Here is a 21,839-nt window from a genome sequence, read left to right as displayed (position 1 = left end):
CAGGTGTTTTTTTTGCACTAAATTGTTACAATTGTTTTTGTTTTACTAAAATTAGGTTTTTGCCATAGTTACCATTTATTTTAATATAGCATGTTATTTGCATAGATAAAATCAAATGCAAATGTAGGCTATCGAAAAAAAAAAAGGAAATAAAAAAGTAACTTTATAATTTGCAGTTAAATATGTGTTTCGTGCTTGACATCGCCGTGTTTGGCCCACGACTCACAGGCACTTTTTCATTTTGGCCCTCGGAGACAAAAAGTTTGGGCACCCCTGCCCTATACCCTATACCTTTTTTTTTTTTTCATTTCAAACAATGAAACAGGGAACCACTAAATTAAAATGTTGGTTGACGTACTAACTTCCTAATATATTTATAGCATCCCAGTTCTTCACAGGGACATGTTTATAGGCACTTTACACAATTTGCAGGGTCACTTTTCAGGGTCACTTACACAAAAATAGAGTTCATGAAATGGATACAAAGGAATTTTAATTAGATCTACAGTGTATTCCCCACAAATGTCTGCGTTTACAATATACTAAAGGAGACAAAACTATTTTCGTTTCCTAACTAGAAAAAAAACCAGGTATAGCTCCTTTAATACTGACGAGCTGATAATGCGCTGAATAAGTCGTCCTCCTTTGAGACTTTTACGCATTAGGTTGAACACAATTCTGTTGCAAAATTCTTCTGTCCATGTTTCTGTTCAGATCATGTTTCGTTAAGCTCCATTTATATTTATACTGCATATACATTTCTTTAAAAAATGCATATAATTAGAGATGAATTAATGATGGATTTTTTACAACCCTGTCCATCAGAATGACCGAGAGATATTATCCATAGTGAAACCACTGCTTTAAGGCTACACAATTTGGGGAAAATAATGATCTGCACAGTGAACAGAATTTTAATTAGACAGGTTCAGTCTCAAGCATCTGCATTGTGCTTTTTAATTGACAGGCTTTTAGTGTTTGCATATTTTAGGTCGTTTCACGTTGACAGGTTGCAGAAAGTACAGCAGAAATCATGTTGACAAATACCAGGCGTCCACAAGCAAAGCGTGGGCGCCTGATGTTTTAATCTATGACACACTTCAAGTGCGTAAACCAGAATAGATCTCGAACTGTGCCGTGTATATAAAATATAATGTTATGTGAGGATGGCCATTTGACCTGCTCCTTTGTTCACCCTGTCAGACTGTCCTTGGCTGAGGCAGTCACCCTGACCCTGTGAGGACCATCTGTGCTGTAACTGCATTAGTGTGTCTGTGTTAGAGTTGATCGAAGCTGGAGGTTGTGCATTTTCAGAGCGTGTGTGCAAAGACTCTTACAATTTATAATGGAGCCACATCTTTTCATCAGATAAAAATAAAGAGTAAAAAACTACTTTTCTCAACTTGGTTCCAGATGTTCTTCTTCTCTCATGCTTTGTCACTGCCAAACATTTGCATAAGCGTCTAGGTAGACTTTGTTTTTCTTCATAATGATGGTGGTGAATCTGAAAGCCGCTCTGGTTGGTAGTTGCCATTTCAATTATTATTTTCTTTTAGAAAATGCTTAGTTGTTGTGCTGTAAAAGCTACACTTGCATATCTAGACGAAAGACACGGAAAGAATATGTCATTGTTTGTATTGTTGCAAAATCGATTTACACTTCAAAATAAGTACCGTACTCTAAAAATGTGGAAAATAAAAGAGCATTTTCAGGCCTAACACCCCATTAGGTGTACTAAAATGGTACTTGAAGAAATTGGTGCTTATATTCGGCTACATTGGGGTTTTGATGAAGATAACAATGAGATACGAAAAACACTTTTGTGAGGCGAGGTAGTTTAAACATTTTTGGATTGCCGCACCTTCGAGTTAGCCAATCACCGCAGCTGTTCATCCTGCTTCAGCCATTCATCGCCCAGGATCCCCATCTTAAATGGGGGGTATTATGCAATATCCACTTTTTCAAGCTTTACATCATGTTATTATGTCATTCCCTCATTAAAAACATGCCTGAAGTGTTGCCTTGGCACATTCACGTATTTTTGAGTAATTTGTAAAAACTCTGATGGCAGCCATTTTAGGGATAGCTTTGCCTGAGTCCTCCTAGGAACGCCCCCACCTCCTGGAGACGCCTCCGAGCTTTCGTCACCAGCCGAGTAACCAACCACTGCTCCTCAGCAGAACCCCCTCCCCACTGATGCCACAGACAGCATGTGGATGGGGGCGTGTCTGAAAGGGTCAGAGGTTCTTAAAGAGACAGAGGCCTATTTCAAGACATTTGCTACAGCCATTTTGAGAGAGCAATTTTATACAAGGCAGTTATTCTAATTTACTGCATTTAAATCATTGTAGTGTGCTATAGACTGGTGCTATGTGATTGAAAAAAGCTTAATACCCCCCCTTTAAGCTCCCCGGTCAATCACTCGGCAGTTTCCCCTTGTCGACCGGCCGCCCCGGGTCTCTTTCTACCACCACCAGTGTCCGGGCTCTGGGGGAAGATTCATCCATCATCGCCATGTATTCCATATTGTGACTGCAATCTTCCGCCGGGGTCTGAGCCCCAATCATGATTCATGTTCGATAAAACACATTCTGTCTTTTCAGATTGAAATTGTACTTAATCAGTTCACACTTTAGACACAAAATTTGCTGTTAGCCAGTTTGATTGGCATTCGAACCACGACACAAACATCTGTCTTACAATAATGACGTGAGATTTAGAGCTTCTCTGCTGAAGTCTAACGTACAGGGTTGGTGGGTTTTGTGTAAGAGGGCATATTAGGTTGATTTCTTACATGTAGAACTTGCAGGAATCTATGTCACTTTACATTGGACTGAATCAAACCCTACTCATCTGTGTTAAAAAACCCTTTCCAATACCTAACTCCTCTGCAGCGCCCACTGACACATTGCCAGCCTAGAAAGCAGACCTATTTTAAATGAGCGTTGCTCCGTATCTCGGCCTCAATAGACTGCGTTTCTCACTCTCCCTTCAGCCCTAACAGCCCTGCGCCTGGAGCATATGTGCCGCTCTTAAACCTAGAAATCCCTCTCTTTGCTTTTTTTTTTTTTTTGGGTTGGTGTTTCCTGGCAACTGCGGCCGCACCGGCTCACGGCACTGAAGCGAGCGGAGTGGGCGTGAGATTTATGCCACGTCGAGCCATGTTTACGGCTGTTTTATCCACTGCTCTCGTAACTTGCCCCCGCCCTTTCGCCGGGTGCGAACGGGGCAGCAAATTATAGCAATCACAGAAAGGGTTGATTGCTACGTTTCGACGCACAGCGAGGGAGACGTGTTTGCGCTAATTGGTTATTGCTGTTAAGGCTGTCAAAGTGTGAGTGAAAGTCTATGGCGGAGGCAGAGTCGATCATTTAAGGCGGGGCGCTGCAGGACGTAAATGAGACGTTTGAGGTGTTGTATAAAAATAAACAACATTAGCAAAATCGCAACAGCTATACGTGCTATCATGCAGTGTTAAAAAAGTGTTTCAAAAGTGCAAAGAAGGAGGAAGGAAACAAATTGCACATATTACACAAAAATGCATTTGCTCTGTGCTGTTACTTTGAGTTCATGCCCCTGATGTTTAATAGCTGTCCTTCTGTTTCTTTGTGATGTTTGGATGGAGCCAGCATTTGACACTTTAACGTGGGTAATAATAATTTGACTGTGTTCGTGGCGCTTCTTCTCGCTCTGGAGGCACATTTCATAAACTCATGGCCACTCCTGAGGGGAAGTGTCAGCACAGCCATAATCCCACCTCTGCTGCACTTGTTTACAGTTTAACCTCTTAACTCCCGCCTTAACAGAGAACATTTTCTCCAGTTCAGCTTTACCCAAATCCTGTAGGCCAGTGCAAACGCCTCATTTGAAAGCTAAGATCAACAAAATTCATCTAAATTAATCTTTTTCCTCACGTCATCACATTTTTTTTCCAGCATTTTTTTGGGTATTCAACTTTTTTGTAATTTTTTTTCTTCATTTTTTTCACTTTTTGTCACATTTTTTAATTTTTTTATTTTTTTTGGTCATTTTTATCATTTTTTGTTACATTTTTGTTATTTTTCATCAATTTTTCGTCACTTTTTTGTCAAAGTTTTCCCACTTTTTTGTCACATTTTTATCATTGTTTTCATCTCTGTTGCCATTTTCACACCTTTTTTCCAGAAGCTTTTGGACTGGGGTAAAGCCAAATTGGAGAAAATGTGCTCGGTTCAGGTGGGAGTTAAAGGGTTAATTTATCAGGATTACATGTGTCATATTATGTGATGGGGCAAAAGTGGGCGTCGTTAGGGCCTTTTGCATACCTTGGATTTAATCAACCCAGTTAAGTCAACGGATATTTAAATCTTTACTGCGTTGACTGAATAGCTTGTACTTGTATCAGGGTAATGCTCGACCGCCTGATAAGAACTACAAAAACTAACTGCTAATACTTTTACAAGTCATATAACTAGTAAAAATAAGAGTGAAGATTGGTCTTGCCATGGTGCAAATAAGTAAGCAAGTAAGTGCTTTATTTGTCATGGTACAATGATATTGTGTTCAGATGTTAGTCCTGAGGAGTCCTGAGTCCTGACTGAGCCGCGCTGCCATAGTGGGTCAACCTGACCAACATGTTTCTGAAGGGAGGGGAAACCGTAGCACCATTAAGAAACCTGGCTGGCTGCCTTCAGTCTCCTCTTATCCTCTGAAATTTTGCAGCGCCTCCTGGGTTTGTCTCAGTTTCAGAGCGTGGTGTCCTGCACTGGTCAGCTCCACCTCCTCCTTCCTCTTCCTCCTGCGCAGCTCCCTCAGCTTCACAACAGTCTTTCACCATCTTCTGGGAAAAGCTTAGCTGTTAATCTGTTTTATTCTCCAGTGAACGTCCATTCGCCAGAACACTCATAGGGCATGTGTGGCTTAGATGTGAGTCTGGCCCGGATACCTCCTTGTTTGTCCCTTTTTTGTTTCCTGTAGCGCCTCTTGTGACGCCTCCACTGTGCTGCAGGTGTGGGGGGCTCTTGGGGCCTCTTCAGTGTTTCAGAAGAAGAAATGTGTAGGTCTCAAATGTCTGTAGCTCATGAGCTAGCTGTTTGTTTACTTTTAAAAACCTGCTTTCTTCAGGACCATTATGGACTCTCTGCAGTAAGAAAATCCACCAAAAAATAATCTGTCAACAAACATTTAATGACTGAGAATATTGCTTTGGCATTGGTTATAAGCCAGCATTTAACACTTATATCCTTAGAACTGGCACACACACACAAAAAAAAACATGTGGTTGTATTTTTTTTTCTTAAGAGAAAGTACATGGGGAAAAGTATGCTGTTACTCTCTTCTGCTCGAACATTGTAAATGAAATGGACTGAGAAGTCGCTGGTGTGAACTGTTTTGCTCAAGCGCAGGAAGTGTGGGCTAACAAGTTTCCAAAGCAGAAAACACTGGGCCTTAACACATCGCTACAGTTAATCCTGTTACATAAACTGGCAGCTGCGTCTCTGCAATAAAACATTAAACATAGCTCTCAATGTGAAACGGAGGAGCACCTGTTCCACTAACAAGCCCCCATCTGCAATATGCTGCAAACTAACAAGATGCAAATGAGTCCTCACTATCTTCTGCAAAAGCTTGTAAAAAGATTCAGCCACATAAAACTGACTGGAATAGCTAAATATACTTTGAGACGACATCCATTGCTATGAAGTAACTGCATTTTTTCGTGTAATAGGGATGTCAACAACAAATCTTTTCAGCCGACTGTGTTCTACTTCTACTTGTCTAGACTTAAAACCCCCGCAATCGCTCAAATACAAAACAACAGAACAACCTTCTACATTGTCATTTTGTTTTACCGCTGTGTTTTTACCCTTCCCCCCTTTTCAGATCGACCTTCGAGATGACCCCAAAACCATTGCCAAGCTCAACGACTTGAAGGAGAAGCCCATCACCACGGAGCAGGGGCAGAAACTGGCCAAGGAGGTCCGTGTCTCTCTCTTCTCTCTCTTCTCTCTCTTAACCGCGCACATTTTCACTTGTACCGTCTGAGAATTGAGCTGTCAGGCCCAGTTAGAGAGCGCCGAGCTGAGCGGGGCCAGCAGCGCCTCTGTAGACGCGTAATTTCCTCCCAAAGTCACTGGGATCATCACACATCTGCGCATTACTCCAGCGCCAGTGAATGCAGCGCGTGGACCAAAAATGTAGTGACAAATCTAGGAACATTTTAAAACTAAAGTCCCGACAAAAGTTGAAGATTAAACAAAGTGGTGCACGGAAATGATCAGGTAAAAAAACATCAAGACCATAAATTTAGATTAGACTTAACCCCTTACCTCGCACCTGAACCGAGCACATTTTCTCCAGTTTGGCTTTACCCCAGTCCAAAAGCTTCTGGAAAAAAGCTGTGAAAATAGAAACAAAACTGAGACGAAAACAATGATGGAAATGTGACAAAAAAGTGAGAAAACATTGACAAAAAAGTGACGAAAAATTGATGAAAAAGTGGCAAAAATGTCAAAAAAATGTCACAAAAAATTGACAAAATGTGACAAAGAATGACAAAAAAAGTTACAAAAATTAGTTGAATACCCAACATAAAAATGATGGAAAAAACGTGATGACGTGAGGAAGAAGATCCTCTCGGTTCAGGCGGGAGTTAAGAGGTTAAAGCCCGACTGCGGATCATTCAAGGTCATATGAGACACAGGATTGTTGCAAACTCAAAACATAACTAAACATGCGTCTAATAGTCCGCAAGACACCAACAGTGGTACTTTTGGCGGTGGGATGATAAAAATGAAGCACTTGAAAGAAAATTGAATATGGACTGGGGTGATTTTACTGGGCCTTGTTAAATCTCTACTACCACTGAAACTTCCTGGATGACTAAGAGCCTATGCAAACATTTGTACATGTTTGTCTACCCGAAGTAGAAGCACTACCTGAGGAGAAGCAAATGCTCACAGTCCAATTGACACACAATGTAAAAGGTAAAAAAATTATATCACGCCTTTCTACCTGCTTTAGGCACTCGAAACGCTTTCCATCAATGAACCACTCCCTCATTCATACACCAGTGTACATAGCCACTGGAGGTGAGGTGGGTGAAGTGTCCTGCCCAAGGGCACAGCGACGGTGTGCACCTGCGGGATTCGAACTGCCGACCCTCCGGTTACAAGGCGACCAGCTCTACTCTCTGCGCCACTGTCGCTCCAAGAAACTGAAGTTTGAAAGTCGGTAAATTAACATCTTAACCCCCACCTGAACCAAGCACATTTTCGCCAGTTTGGCTTTACCCAAATCTAAAAGCTTCAACAACAATAAGGACAAAAACCGACAAAAAAAGCAACAAAAAAGTGACAAAAATGCAATAAAAAAGTGGCAAAAGAGTGTCAAAACACGTGCCGGAAAAGCCACAAAAATGCAACAAAAAAGTGAGAAAACATGGCGAAAACGTGCCAAAGAAAGTAACAAAAATGCGGGAAAAACACAATAAAAAAGTGACAAAAAAGAGACGAAAACATGACAGAAACGCTTCAAGAAGGTCTTAGCTTTCAAATGAGGCATTACACTGTTCTCCAGCTCTGCTCTCCAGTCAAGAAGCTTTTCGGTTTGGGTGAAGCCGAACTGGAGAAAATGCAGGTTAATGAAATTGAGTCACTTTAGTGCCATCTTTGACCTTGGACATTCAAACCGATCAGAGCTAAAGCCTTGACAAATGTCTCCCTCATATCCCTTTAGACTGCCCTGATTAGTGCGTCTAGGTGGTGCAACAAAATAGATTTTTGTTTTGCCAAATCACTTTTTCATAAGTCAAGCTTGTTCGGTAATGTCGACACTATCTCAATAAATGTCACATCATGTATTTGAAACTGCTTCTCAAAACCAAACCTCTGGGCGCGTGTAACTTCCTCTTGTCGACAACTCTAGCTTTGTGTTGCCTCCGTATATTGAACCACCCAAACCAGGACTGTTGCACCACCACCATCTGATGTGTGAAACTTGCATTTTATTTTTGAACCACTCGACCATTAATTTCACACTCGGTATTTCCATCATCTGAATGATCTTACTCAGCAGTTATTTTAGGCAGAACAAATGATCCTGTCTCGAAATCCTACTAAACCTCTTGTTTAAAATGTGTTCTGAAATGCTTGTTGTGATAGTATTAGTTTAGCCCAGGGGTAGGCAACGTCAGGCCCGGGGGCCAAATCCGGCCCTCCAGCGCAGAACCTCTGGCCCCCAATATGATTTTGAGAAATATTATTATGCAAATAAGGGATCAATTAGCTGTTAAAGTACTCTAAAATGCGAGAAATAGTGTCTTTATAAAGTGTATTTTTTAAATGTCCTTGCAGAACATCCCACTTGGTCAGATATCATGTAAAACAGTGATTCTCAACTGGTGGGTCGGGACTCAAAAGTGGGTCGCGAGCCTATAGGGAACTTTTTTTCCAATATTTTCCATCTGAAACTACATGGAAACACACGGGAGTCTGTTAAAATTAATATCGGGTTGGTTTTATCATAATTTCAGTCTTAAAAGCAAATCTACGGCTTGTTCAATAAAAACATGTGTGTTAAATACAATATTTTATACGATATGCGACAATTTACAGTTTTATTTGGGTCGTAGCTTGTTATTAAAGGGATATTTTAGGATTTTTGACATAGGGCCTCATTTCCTAGTTATCCAGAGTGTTGCTGATTTCTGGAGATATTTTTTTTGTAATTCATGCACTCCTTATATTTGAAGAGTTACGTGGCGCTAGGCTAGTGCAAGGCTAGCGCATTTCTACAATATCAGCTAGCCTGCATTAAAAACAGTGTGACCCGCTCCACAGAGCACCTGAGGCAAATCACTTATAACGCCAGACTAACCATATAAATCTCTGTGTTGATAGAGTAATTTTAACAATTTTGCATGTAAAATACCTTGTATTTGAGCAGCATCAGCTTCGTGGTTGTATAAGCTACGCAGCGTGATCTGCTAGAAAATAGTCCCTCAAATTGCGATCATTCATGTGATGCAAGGTCAGTTATATTCCAAAAAATATTTTATCGACACAGACATTTACATCATTAGTCTGGTGTTATAAGTGATTTGCCTCAGGTGCACTGTGGAGCGGGTCAGACTGTTTTTAATGCAGGCTAGCTGATACCATAGACAAGCACTAGCCTAGCGCCACGAAACTCTTCAAATACTCAATAATCAACTGCATGAATTACAAAAAAAGATATCTCCAGAAATCAGCAACACTCTGGATAACTAGGAAATGAGGCCCTATGTCAAAAATCCTGAAACATCCCTTTAAGGTAATGGCGGGTCTCGGAGCCGGACCACTTTAGAACCACTGATGTAAAACATTGGCATTTGCAGAAAATGGTTCTTAACTTTAGGCTACAATGGTGAGGTTCGGCCCTCGGTGTTTTGGCAATGATGAAAATCGACCCTCCGTGAAGCAAACTTGCCGACCCCTGGTTTAGCCGTTCTTATTTCAGTCTTCTCTCAAATGTTAATGCTACTGCCTTTGTTTAAGAAGTTGCCATCAGATCCTTTGTTCTGCAATCGTTCAGCCAAATTTCACACTCAGGACCTCAATACTTGTCACATTGTTTCGCAGAAGGCAGGACGTATTATAGTGCACCTGCATAACCTTCATTTCTAGGCCTGTGTCCCGTTGCATAAGCCTGCCTGTCGTGCGCGAGGCTCTAACAAGGGCAGAATAAACAGGATTAATGATAATGGCTCATAGCGATTGCATTGAAATTGGCTCCTTGCAAAATGAAAATAATATATCACAATGGTTCAGCCTTAACAAGAAAACAAGCCACAGCACTTCAGAGCAGATTAGACATTACCTGCCTATTTATAATGCTGACGGTTTAAGTGGCCTTTAGTTTAGAGCAGAAAAATAGGGTCTATATTTTGTCTACGGTTTGCTCACGTTGTGAAAGAGTGGTTCAGGGAGCATGAGGCGTCATTTTCACACATGGAGAGTCCAGATCTTAACACCATTGAGACTCCTTGGGGGAAAGTGGTCACACCCTGCCCTCATCAATACAAGATCTTGGAGAAAACCTTTTGACATTGCAGAAGCTTATTGATTCAAGATTCAATATTAATTGTATTAGTCCTGAAGGAAATTTGTCTTGGACACACAGGCTGCCACAAAACAAAAAACAATGCCACGGTGAACCCTAAAGCTAAAGGCGTTTACTGGGGGGGGTCAGGCAGTGTTGTTTGTAGAGTTGCTTTTTTCGTTTTATGCAGTGATTCTCAAACTTTTCCCACCAAGCAACACTTAAAATATACCAGCAGGACGAGACCAAGATCAAATCATGACCTAAGCTACATACCCTAAAACATTAAAGGTTCATCATGCAACTTTTTATGTGAAAAAAAACCCTGTGATATTTGTAATTTACCTTTTTGTGAACCAATAGCTGTGTGAGTGGTCAGCTTGGCGGCTTTACTTTCCATCACGGTGGCCTCTACAGCGCTCCAGGATCAATTCTTTTGTAGGATTTTTAGTGAGAGGGCCCGTCAGCAGTGAAAACCTTTCAAATAATTGATCCTGGAACGTTGTAGAGGCCACTGTGATGGAGTGTGTCAAGTATGCACAAATAATTTAAAAAAAATCACATTAAAAGTTGCATAATGCACCTTTTAAGAAGAACTAAGTAACTTCTTTACCTTAACAAATCCTTTTCGTAGTCCCTATGGGGGAAATACAAGTGTTAATGGGATGATTGGGGGGTCTTTCATCTCCCCCTGGTGTCTCTGTCCAGAAAACCACAATTGCAAAACTTTCTTGCCACTGGGTCGGAGGCCCCAATACACACTAATGCAATCACGAAGGAGAAGCTAACAGGCCAACGGGCAAAGCTAACTGCGTGCCAGCGCCACTTTAACAGTATTTACAGCCAAGTTTGAGTGGCCTCTAGGGGCACGAGTTACTTAGTTCTGCTTTAATGATATTATCAAAAATTTAAATAAGTAAAAATTTAATTGCAGATCACCCTGAGGAAGCCAGAGTTTGTTTTATTTATTTGGCTATTCTTTAATAAGGAAAGTCCCGTTGATATTTGGACTGAAGCAAAAAGGAAATATTTTGATGATGATATTGTTCCTTGCTCATGCCCATATAATTTATTGCACAATCTTTTGTACAACTCAAACTCAATGTAAACTCCGAACACAGTGATTTCTTACTGACTCTTCTTATTGTTAAATGTTCTATTCATTGTTTATACACTTGTTATGCAGATGCAAACTGTTTTTGAATAGAGTTGGAAGAGGGCTGTCTGACCTAGTGTCTCTCTGCAATATTCTGGATTGAAACATCACCGCTCGTTACAAAATAGGATTGAGCGGATTTCAAAAGCCCTCGACATAATGTGCCCTGGCAAGCATTTAGCAGAAACATTGTTAGGTAATCTAGGTAATCCTGGCCCCGAGATCGTGGTTCAGGATCTGGAGATAAGTCCGTGAGCACCGCACAGAGACACTGGTTGAAAGATGGGACAGCAAACTCAACAAATAAGAATGCTGCATTGTTTGACTCTCTCGGGTCCCTCTTTTTCAGATCGGCGCGTGTTGCTACGTCGAGTGTTCGGCCTTGACGCAGAAAGGCCTGAAGACTGTGTTCGACGAGGCCATTATCGCCATTCTAACCCCCAAGAGGAAGAAGGGCGCTCTGAAGAGACGGCTCGGCCCGCGCTGCATAAACTGCTGCCTCATCACGTGATAGAAACTACACCGACTACAGAGAGAAAGAGAGAGAGTGAGAGAGAGAGACCACTGCGGCCGAAACCCTGGACTAAACCCGGTCTAAAGACTGTCAGACAGACTGGATACCGTTGTTGTGGCCGGATCAGGGGTGCAGTTTACACCAAAGGAGCACAACACCCAAGTCTCTTCTTATCAAAGACTTCTATGCCTATTTTATAACCATTTTTAATCATTTTGTTCCTGTATAAAGCTGCCATATACGTAGATATATCATCGAAAGGGTTCAAAGTGTCGGGTTTTTGAAATAGGACTATATAAAGTAGTTGGGACTAGTTTGCAATGAGATGGTGGCTGTAGTACAGACCTCCAAACTGGCAGTGTCTGTCATAGGATTATGTCGGCTACAAGTAATGAAATCATAAAATAAAGATGCGATTTGTCACTAAGCTGATCATGTCTATAGCATTTGCGATAATGCCTTTGTTCTGTAGTAAGCTTATGTGGTTTGCATATTGTCGCTGCTTAAACTGGTTCGCTTTTACACCAGAAGAAAGAAAACGATAGTCGGTTTTCTCCAAAATCCAATGCCTAGTCCTTCTAATAACACGGTATAGCCCTGTCTCGAAAACCCAGCCACTTCGACCCCATTATATGATTTATATTATTACAAAGCAAATCTATATTTTGACTTGTCCAGTGTTTAGCAAATTGCAGTGTACACTTACGTTCAATTTGCGGACTTTTATTCGTCCACTCAAACCTGTTCTGTACAAACCGCTCTGTCATTATTTGCCATTTGGGTTTGTTCGAATTGATCCTGGTAATTGCATTTGCTTTGTGCGCCGGGGAATGAGACGGATGAACCGGAACGGCGGCCAAAACCCGGGCGCGACTTCACACAGGTGTTTTAGACTGGCGCCGTCGGAAAAAACGAAATATACGTGTAAAGAAAATTGCATCCTTTTGGTTGGAAGAGAACCGAATGTGTTCTCCAACCATTAGTAACCATGGAAACTGCAGACAAATGGAGGTACACTTCAGCATCCCCCCCCCAAAAAAAAAATGTGCATACACAGAAACAACAAATTTGAACCATCAAGGATTTCTAACCAAAACCTCTTCATTTATGCACTTCTTTTCTTTTTTCTTTGCTCTTTGAACGCTCCATGATTCCTAGTAATCGATAATATCCATCCTTTTTCCTGGGAGTGTGTGCAGACTTCACGATCCACCCACACGTCATCTCTTCCAGGTTGTTCCCAAGGCGTTCCAAGGCCAGCTCAGAGACATATAGTCCCTCCAGCATGTTCTCAGTCTTCCCACTGGGCCTCCTCCTCCTCCAGACGGGACATGCCTGGAACAATTTTGACTGGTTCCTCTCGAAGTGGAGAAGCTCTACTCTGAGCTCCAATGCCTGAACTCCTCACACATCCTGGAGTTTTCCGTTACGACTCAAAGCTCATGACCGTAGGTGAGGTTAGAGCGTAGATTGAGCTTTTCCTTTCGATTCAGCTCTTTCATCATCGCAACAATCCCTTGATTTTAGGACAATAGATCATAGTAATAAAATAGCCTTAACTACTAAACTACAGTATATCCAGAAGAAACCCTATGTGTGAAATAAAATGGCCCAGTCTGAAGTACGTTTGTGAAGCCGACCCACGGACTTGCGGTGGTAAAGTTTGATGTTTTGCCTGTTTTTGCCTTACGTCAGGACCTCTGTGTTTTTTTAGTGTGGCATGTGAAAACATACTGTAACTAAAGGGTGCTGAAAATGACTTATTATCCAAAAATATGTATTAAGCTGTTGAGTTTTTCAAAGAGATGAGCCGACATGTTTTTCTACGCACGTTTTGGTTTTCTTTTCTCTTCTGCTGCTTCAAAAGGGGCAGTGCAGTTTTTGAAGATGGGAAATACGGTCTTAAATTACTAATCAGATGTACATTATTCTCAAAAAGTAAATGTATTTGAGTAAATGTCACTGATTACTTTTAAGAAGTGATTATAATAATTAACATCTACACCCTCTACTGACCCATTGTTTGACATGGAAGGCTCTGTTGAACAAGATAAGCCCCCAAAGCTCCCCCAGCAGATGACAGCTGATATTAGTAATTGCATACACAAAAGCAAGATAAATGTGCTTAACTAAACTGTATGTACAGTGGGGAAAAAAGTATTTGGCCAAAATCCAATAGAAAGTCTATGGGAAACTGACCAAATACTTTTTTTCCCCACTGTATGTATTTGATATATTGAGGAAAGAAAATAATGCGATTGAAGACCATTTCATGCCACAGGAATAAGTCTAAAAGCATAAAAAGTATGGAAAACACTACACCTTATGTGACAAACACTTTATAACTCCTCTATAAATAGTTATTGATCATTAACAAGTTTAATTGTTAAAGGAGTGAGCCAAAGCTAGAAGCTTTTGAGCGCCCACCCCCAACTCAATACAATAAAAATTCACATTTAACAATAATAAAAAAGAACATAGTACAAAAGGAACAAAACAACAAAGAACAGCAGGAAAAAAAATGTATTATAGGCACTCATGATGGCATTAACCTTAAATAAGATATATGAAATTCTGCACTGTATACATTCCCAGGGAGTAATGCTAAAGCAACAAAGTTAATCTACATAATGAACTATGGATTATCTTTGGTGCTTCGTAATTAGCATTACTCCCTGGGAAAGTCTACAGCGCAGAATTTCATACATCTTTCTTTCATATAAACTTATTTATGCATTGTTTAGTAGTTACTAATTCATTGTTCATGAAGAATTAAGTGTTAGCTCATCATTTATTAAGGCTAAATAAGGTGTAGTTATTACAAAGTGCTACCAAAGTGTCAAGCAATGAAAATACATATTGCTTACTTGTCATTAATTGAACAATAAGTCAATATAGGATCAAGCTGCCCCGCGCCTATTTCTATGTGGAAACAGATTAAAAAGAAATTTAACTGCAAGCTATTAAGGAAGACGTGAGAATGCTTAGATTATGTATGAAATACCCTTGATAAAATTACAGCAACTCATAAACTGGACTGAGATACAGGCTGACACCTTTACCTGACAAAAACTGCACTGTCTCTTCACGTTTTTAGTTTTATTTGCACAAGACGTTTTTTTTTTCTAAGTATTCATATCCAAAGACTTAAATGCACACTTCCATTATCACACAGCAATGCAGTTACGCCGTGCTGTAACCCAGAGGCACAACCTTAAAGCACAGTCCGTAAAGCACATCATTACAGCCGTCGATCATGATCCGCAATGACTTTATAGATGATAATGCAACATCTCATTATGTTCTTCCTATTTTCTGCAGAACCGGTCGCAAACAGCACAATATTATGTTTTTATTTTGCTCTACAAAAGTCAAAGTGCAGTTACTGAAGATGGTTGATAGTAAAACATTGAAGCTGTAAGTGGGAAGTGTGGCTATATTGGTGAATGCATTAAAAAAATATGTTTGGTTTATTTTACTGAAACATTTTGAGCTTGTAATGTGAACTTTTTAATGCAAACTGGCCCATTGTTTGAGTAAAATCCCCCCTTCAACAACATGCAAGTTATAGACCATAATCACCCATGAAATAACATCCAAAATGTTAGTCTGATGATAGGCCTGTGTGAAATTGTCGAGGATGTTACTATTTGAAGAAACCAAAACAAAAAGCTGCAGAAAGAGCTGCCAGAAAATGTACAAAAATCTCTGAGTAATCCTTCTAACAAAGTGGTGGTGAATCAGCACTTTTGCCCACACTGCAGTAGTTTGAATGTATAATCAGTGGTGGAAAGAAACACTGTACAAAAAATATACTGTGATTAAGCAGGGATTTGGAGTACTTGTACTTTACACATTAACGGGATTAAAACTGTTTTGACATTCATTTTTGCAAGGACCTTCAATGAAGACAAGCAGCATGTTAATAAAAACTACAGCTATGTGGTTTTAGTTTTTCACTAGAAGTACATATGATACTTAAAGAGGGGGTATTATGCTTTTTTCAATCACATAGCACCAGTCTATAGCACACTACAATGATGACGAAACATTCTGTTGCTCTGTAAAGGCAGTAAATTAGAATAACTGCCTTGTATAACATTGCTCTCTCAAAATGGCTGTAGTGAATGTCTTAAACTAGGCCTCTGTCTCTTTAAGAACCTCTGACCCTTTCAGACACGCCCCCTCCACACGCTGTCTGTGGCATCAGTGGGGAGGGGGCTCTGCTGAGGAGCAGTGGTTGGTTACTCGGCTGGTGACGAAAGGTCGGAGGCGTCTCCAGGAGGTGGGGGCGTTCCTAGGAGGACTCAGGCAAACCTATCCCTAAAATGGCTGCCATCAGAGTTTTTACAGATTACTCAAAAATACGTGAATGTGCCAAGGCAACACTTCAGGCATGTTTTTAATGAGGGAATGACATAATAACATGATGTAAAGCTTGAAAAAGTCGATTTTGCATAATACCCCCCCTTTAAAGGAATAGGCCACCGATTTTACATACTGAGATATGTTCTTACCTTAGCTTAGACGAGTTCATTTGTACTTGTCTGGTCTTCACGCGTGCCCTCAGTCACGTAAACACAGCACAGATGCCGTTAGCATTTAGCCTCTCCTCTATAGCTCCAAACAAGGTGAAGATAGAAGCTACCAAGCTCTTCCACGTTTTCCCTATTTAAATATAGTTACATGAAGTGTTACACGAGTATAGTTACACAAAATTAAACAATGTGGATTTTCTGAGCGGATAAAAAGGGGAACTATATTGTAAGGCGTAATAATACAAGGCGTACTTCGACATCCGCACAGGAAAACGTGGAAGAGCTTGGTAGCTTCTATCTTCACCTCATTTGGAACTATAGAGGAGAGGCTAAATGCTAACGTCGTATGTGCCGTGTTTACGTGACTGAGGGCACACGTGAAGACCAGACAGGGACACATGAACTCGTCTAAGCTGAGGAAAGAACATATCTCAGTATGTAAAAACGGTGGCCTATTCCTTTAAAAACTTTTACCAAAGTGCACATGACAGGTTTTAATGCTTTTGAAAATGTGACAGTGTAACATCGACATAACACGGTTGGCACGGCAACAGTTTAAAATTGTTTGCCTCTATCTATGTCACTTCCTGTCAGTGTCCAATAAGGAAGTGAAACTATGAACAGCACAAAAAATGTCAAACTAAAGAAAGCAGGGTAAAAAAAAAAAAAATATCATAATCTTAAAGAGACTAGATGCAAGTGTGTCATTTTTCTGCTCACTACTGCCACCTCAGGTCGTATGCGTAACTGCAGCTTCTATATTAAGCTCTTGCATCGAGGCACTTCAGACCCGAGGTAACAACTTTTTGAGTGACTGTGCAGTATTTTAGAGGCAGTTGTGGTGAACAGGTCTGGGCTCATTCTACGCATTAGGACATGGCTGGAACATGTAGGGGAATGAAAATACTTAGTTTTAACATTTTTAAACTCTGTATAGTCCCTTTAACTTAAGAAAGTGAGTACTTTTTCCACCACTGCAAAAAAAAAAAAAAATAGGCTTACGCGAGGAGATTTTTTATCCACATTTCTGATAGCTAGAAATATCATGAAGTAATATAAAAAAATATAATGAAATATATAGGGTTTTTGTATGTGAATATCCATACCTTCTGTGTAACTGCACTTTTGCTCGTGTCGGGCCGACTTGTGCCCCGCTGGTCTGACATTTTAAGCACTGTCCAGTTATTCACAAAGAGCCATTCTGTAAATGACCGTGTGAAATTCTCCGATGATTGTCAATAGTTCTTTCTGAGCCAAAAAAAAGAGAGAGAATAATATAATAGACTTAACAATTGCCTTTTGAATGTAGCTTGTGATTTATATGAGACGATGTATGTTAAAAAAAAAAGAAAAGAAAAAGGAGCTTCCTATGTTTTCTGCACATTTTCAGGTGATAATTTGGGTTTATGAAATATGGTTTTAGCTCTGGACCTCTGATAGTATGTGGTAGCAGTAGAAGCAGTACTCTTGTGGCCGCTTTGGGCATCTACTATGTGTAAAATAACATTATACAAGTATATTTGGTCTTCAGATTGACTTCAGCTCCAACAATCTTCATAAACAACATTCTAGACTGAATTATCAGACTATTCGGTTTCCTAACAAGAGTCCATATTCCTTTAGATTGCAGTGGTATGCATATTATTGTGGATATTTCAACCACCATCTAAAATATATGCTTTGAAGATGATCAAAAAACCAATGAGTCGTGATATAAAATGGCAGCAGGACAAAACGTTTGGTGGAGAGAGTAAAAAGCACAGAACTTCTCTAAGTGGTTTCTTGTTTGGCTCTGGCTTTATAAGTCTGTATCGATCTAAAGACAAACAACCTCCCAAATAATCAGATGAACTGCTGTAGAATAAATTACTGTAGAAGTTTATGCTGGTGCTGACAGAAAATGTAGAGAGTTGATCCAGCTAAAAACAACCCGACTTTCAAAACCCAAATGATCACTTTCAACTTTACAAAGAACATTTAAGACACTTTAGACTATTGATTACAAATGTGAAAAGTCATACAATAATTTCACGATTCCAAGAGGAGCAAAGGAATGCTAGAAACTATGTCCAAATGTGGAAAGATTTTCCAAATATGTAAACAGATGGACGGACGATAGCGAGGACTGAAGTATAGGAGAGTTTTATGGCATCAGGAGGGCATCCATATAAAGAACTGCAACCCGAAACATGCACAGTGGGATCATCTTCCAGCTAGGTACTCTCCCTGACTAAGATCCTGGCTCAGATCTGGAGACAGGTCCCAGATTCTCCTGATAGGGTGCCCTAAGGTTCGAATGGATCCAACACTGAAGACACATTTCTGTACATTGCAAAAAGTAATTTAGAAATGAGTAAAATGTTCTTGAAGAAGTACTGTTTAAGTTTGAGTTTTGACTCAACACGATGCGCTTAACCCCTTAACTCCCACCTGAACCTGAGCACATTTTCTCCAGTTTGGCTTTACCCCCGTCCAAAAGCTTCTGGAAAAAAAAAGCTGGAAAAATAGCAACAAAACTGTGATGGAAATGTGACAAAAAAGTGAGAAAACATTGACAAAAAATTGATGAAAAAGTGGCAAAAATGCCACAAAAATGTCACAAGAAATTGACAAAAAAATTGACGAAAAAATGACAAAAAATTGACAAAAAATGACAAAAATGTAACAAAAAATAACAAAATGTGACCCCCAAAAAATGACAAAAAAATGACAAAAATGTGACAAAAACTTACAAAAAATGACAAAAATGTGACAAAATGTGATTTAAAAAATGGATGAAAAAAATGACAAAAATGTGATTAAAAAAAAAGACAAAAAATGACAAAAATGTGACAAAAAATGACCAAAAAATGACAAAAAAGTTACAAAAAAGAGTTGAATACCCAACAAAAAAATGATGGAAAAAAAAAGTCTGATGACGTGAGGAAAAAGATCCTCTCGGTTCAGGGAGTTAAGAGGTTAAATTTAGAAAATATATCCCTTCATCGTAAAACTACGCATAATATCACAGTACACAGTTTAGTCCATGGGGAGAATCCATCTACAAATAGTCTCCAAAACAAAACTTCTCCAAACTTGACAACAGACTTTATAACTGTCTCCTGTAGAGCATAGAAATATATAAAGACCCCTTTTACTCCTCAACATAGCGGTCTCGACATCCTTTCAAAACAAAAGCCCCCCATGTTTTATTCTGCATATTCTAGTATTGTTTTTTTTATAACTTTTTTAACACTCAAAGGTGCCAACTCTTGCTAAATGTGTGTGATGATTTTCTGAAGCTTTAATGTTGCGGTGCTCCTGCTCGTTCCCTGTGTCTTCACAGCGCAGGTGTTTATACGTACTCTCTCTATAGGTTGCATCTGTGTGATGTTATTATAAGGAGTCTGCAAGAAATGAGGTGAGGTTTAAGGACAGACATTTATGGCAGAATTTGCTATTAAAACATACAATAATGCAGATGCTTTGACTTTGTTTGAGGTTGACAATTACGAGGTTGTAAGAGCATTTGGTTTGGAGTTTTGAGGCATTTAAAGCATTTATTTTTTGTATAACATGAAGTTTATAAACATAACCCATATTAAACGCTATATATGTATTTGTTTTTTTAATATGAAAGAGAAAAAAATTGGCGAAAATTGAGATTCAATTGAGATTGAGATCAATATGAGTTAAATAATGATCATGTTGGTTTGACTAAATCACCCAGTCTTAGTTGCTGTGGTATTAGACCCACTGAAAATTAATATTAAAGGTGTATTATGCAACTTTTTATGCGGAAAGAGTTGATATTTGTGCGTATTTGACCTTGTAGTGACCCAGGGCTGTATGATTGATCAGCATGGTCCCTTTACGTTCCATCACAGTGGTCTCTAGGACACTCCAGGACCAATTGTTTGGAAGGTTTTCACTGCTGTCAGATCTTCTCACCAGAAAACCTACAAAAGAATTAATCCTGGAGCGTTGTAGAGACCACTGTGATCGAAAATAAAATATCAACTTATTTTTTCCGCATAAAGAAGTTGCATAATGCACCTTTAACTCTGACAACTTTCTGATAGGGCTGCAAGGTTCATCGATATCAAATCACACTGTAGATTTTGACTACCTCAAGAGGCGGAGTTTTTTTTTTTGGAGCGATAGATAAATGGTCTCAACTTATAAAGCGCTTTACAACCTTCATTAGGCTCAAAGCGCTTTATGATGTTCACCGATCAGAACTGTCTTGTGATCCAAGGTTCAGCTGCAACAGATAAAACGTTTCCATAAAGCAGATTCTAAAGTGTTTAGACAGACGCTATGTGATTCCATCCCGGACTTATTTTAGTCACGTGGCTGTCCCCCAGAGGTACTCTGAATGTAGGGGAAAAAGTCCTCCAGAAGAAGGCACTGTCCACATAAAACCAAATATTTTTTAAAGTAGATTCTTGTGCATTGTTCTAATTTGGGGCAATTTGAGCAAGAATATGTTGTCTGACAGTCTAAAAGTAACATGACTCCACTCATCATGTTAGCAGTTTATGCTAAGTAACGTGTTACATGTACCTTAAAAAATCCTTTTCGTAGTCCCTGTGGGGCAATACAAGTGTTTATGGGATGATCTGGGTCTTTCATCGCCCCCTGGTGTCTCTGGCCAGAAAACCATGTTTGCAACTTGACCACCACCGGACAAGAGCCACCAATACACACTAATAGAATTACGAAGAAGATGCTAACGGGCAAAGCTAACTGTGGGCTAACGTCACTTTAAACAGTATTTACAACAAGTTTGAGTGAAAAATAATATTTCCATTGTATAATTGGATGTACAATATCCCTCTCTCCCTTCGCCTTTTCGCCTTTTCTGTCAGCGTAGTATTTACTCTCCAGGACAATTAATAAGTAAAAAAAAGTCGCTATGACACCTGCAGTTGCGCTTATGGCCTCTAGGGGCAAGAGTTACTTAGTACTGCTTTAAATATATCAAATATAAAAATTGCAAATCAAATTGCAATTGGAATATTTGTCAAAATGGGGCATCCCTACTTTCTCAAAACAAACGTATACCAAAATCATGTTGAAGAATATCACATAGAGGCAATATTACTCTGAGGAGGTTTTATGTAAAAAGAACCTAATTTTGCAACAGGGGAAAGGAAAAAAAACAGCTTTGGGCCAGTATTTAACAAGGCAACTATTGAGGTCCACAGTTACTTATTGCGCTGCATGCACAATTAAGGACGCTCATTTGAAAATATGACGACTATTATTTCATCTTATCGTGAAAGAACATGACTCTAGCTGTTTAGATATTCAACTTGGTGCCTGTTTTTGTTTTATGTGGATTTAGTCTCGATAATTCCAGAGATATTAGCCATAAACCAGGCGAAACATCTGCATTTTGAATCTTTTATTGGCAAATTCTACCATAGATTTATTACCGTCTGCCACGCTCATTTCAAACAACAGGCTCCGAATGACATCACACGAGCGCAGCCTATTGAAGAAATGTTTTCCTGCTTGCTTTTATTGTGAAAAGGTCCAGCTCTCAGGATACAGGACCTAAAGTGCCGCTGACAACGACAGACATTTT

General features: G+C 39.7%; 1 protein-coding gene across 1 annotated transcript in view; it reads left to right on the top strand.

Annotated features, from left to right (window-relative positions):
- rhoq (ras homolog family member Q) overlaps nucleotides 1–13,097 on the top strand; it is a 43,538-nt gene extending 30,441 nt beyond the window's left edge. The window contains exons 4-5 of the mRNA XM_079560617.1: nucleotides 5,863–5,958; nucleotides 11,565–13,097. Coding sequence (XP_079416743.1) covers nucleotides 5,863–5,958; nucleotides 11,565–11,726 — 258 coding nt within the window. The 3' untranslated portion in view covers nucleotides 11,727–13,097. The remainder of the gene's footprint in view (nucleotides 1–5,862; nucleotides 5,959–11,564) is intronic.
- Nucleotides 13,098–21,839: the final 8,742 nt, after the last annotated feature.

This window comes from Gobius niger (genome assembly GCF_951799975.1).
Source record: "Gobius niger genome assembly, chromosome: 7".
NCBI lineage: Eukaryota > Metazoa > Chordata > Actinopteri > Gobiiformes > Gobiidae > Gobius > Gobius niger.
The sequence above is the reverse complement of the archived record's forward strand: the minus strand, read 5'-3'. Positions and strand labels throughout refer to the sequence as shown.